A 5027-nucleotide genomic window follows, 5' to 3' on the forward strand; every position below is an offset into this window, starting at 1 on the left:
CCATAGGTGCGGAAATGCACTTCCGCACTCTCAGGCTGGAACTCTAACTTCTTAAATTGGGGGAAAACTAGAAAGCCATCCTGAGGGAACAATCGAATTACCTTCACACAACCCACACTATAAAACCTTTCTTCTTCCTCATAATCACAAAAAAAAAACAAAAAAAAAAAAAAAAAAAAAGACAACCCAAGTAATTCCAGAATTTCATCCTAATGGAATGCTGAATTCGGGCCAGGTGCTGCTAAAGCTCGTCACGCTTTGAGCTGAACATGCCGAAAAACTGATTTGGGGCCTGCCGTGTCCATTTTACAGATGAGGAAGTCAAACTTAACAAGATGGCCCATTGGAGGAAATTGCAGGACCCTGTAACCCACAAGGCACACGCCATGTCTCGGCCAACTGCTCTCTATGAGGATTCAGGGAGAAGTTAGGGGCTGTTGGAACTAGCAAGCCCTAGTGAAGAAGAGGCAGATGCTCCTGGGGCGTCCGAATCCACGGGCTCAGTCCCATGTTTTCCCTCCTCCCGTTCCCACACCGCCTCTCAGGAGCCAGTCAGCAGGAAGGGCCAATCGTCCCGGGGCCACGAAGGCCATGAGCCACAGGACTGCAAAACCTGGCCTGGCTTTCGGCTTGCAAAGGAACCAGGCAGTTGGGGCGGAGCCACCGTAGAAAGAGTGAAAGGGGTACAAGGGCCAAGCTCGTAGAGGGGCGTGGGCAGGCCGACGCTATCTGGGGCCATAAACTCAGGTCTTAACAGGTCGTGAAACAGGAGCGGAGTGTCCAACGCCCGCAGACTTTGAATCCCGCACGGGCCTTCCCGAGGCGGAGTCCTGCGACTCCCCCTCCCCGCCACCCCACCCCACCCCAACGCCGGAGCTCCTCCTGGTGGAAGGGCAGACCCAAGACCTCCGCCCTGGCTCTAGAGCGGCCCCGCCCACCGGAGCAGGGCAGGGGCCGAGCAGTGACTCAGCCTGGAGCCCCCACTCTAGCCTTGGGCACCAAAGACCTCCATATGCGTTTGTCGGGTTCAATCAAGACACCTGAAACCTTCTAAAATCTTACACCACCCTCCATTATTTAACAGAAGATAGAAAAATGCACAATGCACAGGGCACCACGAGGAAACCTTGGGGCAGTTCGAGGGCGTGGGGTGGGAGCGGGGAGGGGACGCCCCTGCTACCAGAGAGCAAAGCCACAAGGAAGGCACCAGGCCCGTCAGTGAATGGTGCTCCAGAATTTAGTCACAAGCACTTCAGACCCTCTCGGCCCAAACCAAAGTGTACGAGAGAAGTAGAAAAGAGTGTGGCCAGGATGAGTGGGTCCCAACAGGAGCTCATGGGGGTAGGGGGGAGGGAGATGTAAGCATCTCTGTGACAGCAGAAGAAAGAGCGCGGGACGGTAGTCGGGAAGAGGGCTCTCACCTTGTCAATGAAGGAGGCGAACTTGTTGTTCAGGGATTTAATCTGCTCCTTCTCCTGTGTGCGCACAGCCTGGATGTTGGGGTCCACCTCCAGCTTCAAGGGACTCAGCAGGCTCTGGTTCACCGTGACGGCTGTGATGCCCCCGACACCAGCCCCGCCAAAGCCGCCCAGACCCATGCTGGAGCCCAGGCTTCCCCGGAAGCTGCTGCTGCTGCTGCCCACCCGGGAAAAGCTGGAAGAGCTGATGCGGGCACCGGGTCCACTCGTGAACGAGCGGCTGCTGAAGGCCCGGGGTCCGGAGGTGGACATCTTGTAGGATTTCTGAGTCACCCTGATGGACATGGTGAAGTCTGGAGCGAAGGCGGTGAGCCGAAGACGGAGGTTCGAGAGCAAGCTAAGCAGCTGCTTCTAGACCGTGGGACAGCGCCCAGCGAAGGCCCTTTATAAAAGAAGAGGCCAGCCCCAGGGGAGGGAAACCGGCCTCTTACCTGAGTGGCTAGACGCTAGAGGGCAGGGCCTAACCCAACATCTGCAACCTCCAGACAGGACTCAGGTGAGGGCAGTAGAGAGCTGCTCCCACCCGGATCCTTCTCCAGCCCTACCCTAAAAATCCAGGAGAGAGCAATTGAGCCCTGTGAAGGCAGGAAGTGAGCCTGGGGTCTCCGATCTAAGCTGTCTTATCTCCTGCCCTCCTGTGAGAACTACTCTGGGAGGTCTGGGCCGAAAGGGTTCCCAGGCATTTTAGCTTAAAAACAAAACAAAATCACAAAACAAAAAAACAAAACAAAACAACAACAAAAACAAAAAAACAAAAAAACAAACACCAAGGTCTCAAGTCAAGCAAGCTACTAGAACTCACTAGAAGTTGAAACTCAAGGGAGGTCGGAAGGACCCTTCCTCAGGGGTCACATAACAGATATGCTGTAGGTTCTCCACCAGTGGGTTGCAATCCCTCTAGGGAATAGAGCTATGTTCTCCCAGAGGTGACATATCAAATATCCTGTGGTTCAGAATCTGGAGGGGTCACAACCCCTTTGGGGGTATAAGCACCCTGAAGCCTAACCGAAGCCGGCACCGCCCTTTACCACCCAGCACTAGGACTGAGTGTGTGCTTCTTCCTCCACATCTGGCTGGTCTCTCTTAATACCCCCAAAAGACCTCCTTTAGGTGGGGCTGGCCAGGCCGGCCAGCAAGGCCCTTCGGTTCCCAAGCTCCTGTTTGCCTTGTCTGCCCAGGTTACAGCTAACACCACCACCCCACCCCACTACCTGCGTAGCATCCTGCACCCATAGGCTGGCAAAGGGGGGTGGGGGGGTAGGTAGATATTTTCGGAATGAGTGAACACAGGCTTCTAGCTGTCTTCTCTCTGGGTGTAAGGTAAAGAGAAATCAAAGACAGCCCTTCTCTCTGGACACAGCACAGTATTCTCCTTTCCTACCCAGACCGGAGAATTCCCCAGACGACAGAGGCCTCAAGGAATAGCAAAGAATGAGGAACAGAGGACAAGGCAGAAAAGGGGGACCCCAGAGAATAGAGGCACAGGGGCTTTGTTGCAATCGCTTCTTTGGAGACACCCCCGGGCTGCCCGGGCAGTGGTGACTCATGGTGCCTTGGAACGGGATGGCCCTGCTGGTGACTTATTCTCCAGCCACCTGGACCCTTCTCCTCTGCCCTGGGCCCCAAGCCGGCCAGATGTGATGAGGATAGCACCCTGTCTCCCTGCACCTGTCTCTCTGAACTCATTATCCCATTATCAGAGTGAGTCAGGAGAACAAGCCGGGGCACAGCCCGCACCCGTGAGAGTTTGGAGACTGGGGAGCTAAGCAAGGCCCTCCAGGCCTGGGCGGAGCAGGCAAGAGGTCTGGGTCCCCAAGGCAAAGATTCCACCTGCACTTAAATTACCCGATGGGCTGGGCTCTCTGGAAGGTACTTCAGGGTGTGATGTGGGGATTGGGTGGATCTCAATTAAGGAAACCAATAGATGACAGATATCCAAATCCCCTGGGGGACAGGGCAGCTAGCAGATGCCACCCCACAGCCAGGGAAAAGAGTGAGCACCTACTAAGAGGAGAACTGTCTATGGATTCCTCCCCTTCTCCAGGAGAAACACCCAGGACTGCTCTATGAGCACATATAGGCAAAGGGACAGAGACCCAGAAGTCACCCCTAGAGACACACAGACAAGTTCCTTCCCTTCATGGCACACCTCTCTCCCTCTCTCTCTGAGAAGCCACCCCCACGTGTATGTCTGTCTGTCTGTCTATCTGTCTGTCTGAGGTCACTTTCAGAAAGACCAATCTAGAAATCCCCAAGGGTACACAGTGACCATATTCCTTCCTTGCCTGTCCTTTGCCAGGAGTCCCCAGCCTTGGGCTCCCGCACGCTAGGAAAAGGGAAGTCCTACTTACACCAGGCCCTCTCACATCCCCCCCCCTCAGTCAACACTCCGTTTTCAGGTGAAAATCAATTTGGGTGTGTGTTTCTCACCCCCTCTCTAACACAGGCCCACACCCAGCAAGATTGGAGACTTTTTCCAGCTAACCAAAGGGAGGGAACCTTGGCCGGCCGGTGAGAGAAAGCGAGAAAGCGGAAGGAGAAAAGGAGCAGCTGGTCAGACGGGTATGGCAGCCCTGGGGAGGGACAGCCAACTCTCCCTTTCTTCCCTTCCCCCACACCAGTTTTGGAGGGACCTGAAGGGAAGGGACTGATTCGGTGGCATAAAAGCTGGTCATCCAGCACTTTTTCTGAAATCTCGCCCTCCTCCGCCCTAGCTACCTGGCTCTCAGGAGTGTCTCTCAAGGTGTGGGTAAAGGGGCAGTAAAGGTGAGACCCCTGTGCTGCGCAGGCCAGAGCAGCAGCTCCAAGCTCAACCTAGGGCTTATCGTTTGTCAACTCTTCGTTATTTCCAGAGACCCCCACAACCAGCCCCTCCAAATATGGCCTCTGCTCAGCAAGAGAAGCCAGAGCTGCTCTGTCCAGTGGTTTCTGCCTGGAACTTCCCCAAGATAGAGGTAAAAGGGAAAGGCCTCAGGGACTAGGGCCAAGTGGTCAGAGGAGAAGGAACCAAACTAGGACAGCCACAAGTATAACTCCTTGTAAGGCTGTCTCTGGCCACTGTGGTCACCAAAGCCTGTTCAACAAGAGTCATACACACTGTGAGGAGGTGAAGGTGCCCTGCACAGACAGCTCTGCCCTAATATGTCTTTCCTGAGGAGCCAAGGGGGAAAGGAGGTCTCCCATGTTAAGACCCAGCCCTCCCCTGCCACTGCACACATATACACAAGTAAATGAAAGTAATTTCAAAAATATAATCGGGTGGGGGGTGGTGGTTAGTGGCTTAGGACGTACATAGCTTAATTGTTTGCCTAACATGTCACAAAACCTGGGTTTGGTGCCAGTACCACATAAACTGGGCGTGGTGATCCACGCCTATAATTCTGGCACTTGGGAGGTTGGGGCAGAAGGAGCAGAAGTTCAGGGTCCTCCTCAACTACATTTTGAGTTTAAGGCCAACCTGAGAACCAGAGACTCTGTCTGGGAGGGGGGGGGGAGTGCAGAAGCATAAATGAGCTCCATGAAAGAGCAGTGAGTTTGTACACCAGATCC

At 54.4% G+C, this 5027-nt stretch overlaps 1 protein-coding gene across 1 annotated transcript in view; it reads right to left on the minus strand.

Moving 5' to 3' along the window:
• Krt8 (keratin 8) overlaps window positions 1-2005 on the minus strand; it is a 7426-nt gene extending 5421 nt beyond the window's left edge. The window contains exon 1 of the mRNA XM_021217209.1: window positions 1422-2005. Within this exon, the coding sequence (XP_021072868.1) occupies window positions 1422-1763 (342 nt within the window). The 5' untranslated portion in view covers window positions 1764-2005. The remainder of the gene's footprint in view (window positions 1-1421) is intronic.
• Window positions 2006-5027: the final 3022 nt, after the last annotated feature.

The sequence above is a fragment of the Mus pahari genome, chromosome 17 (assembly GCF_900095145.1).
Source record: "Mus pahari chromosome 17, PAHARI_EIJ_v1.1, whole genome shotgun sequence".
NCBI lineage: Eukaryota > Metazoa > Chordata > Mammalia > Rodentia > Muridae > Mus > Mus pahari.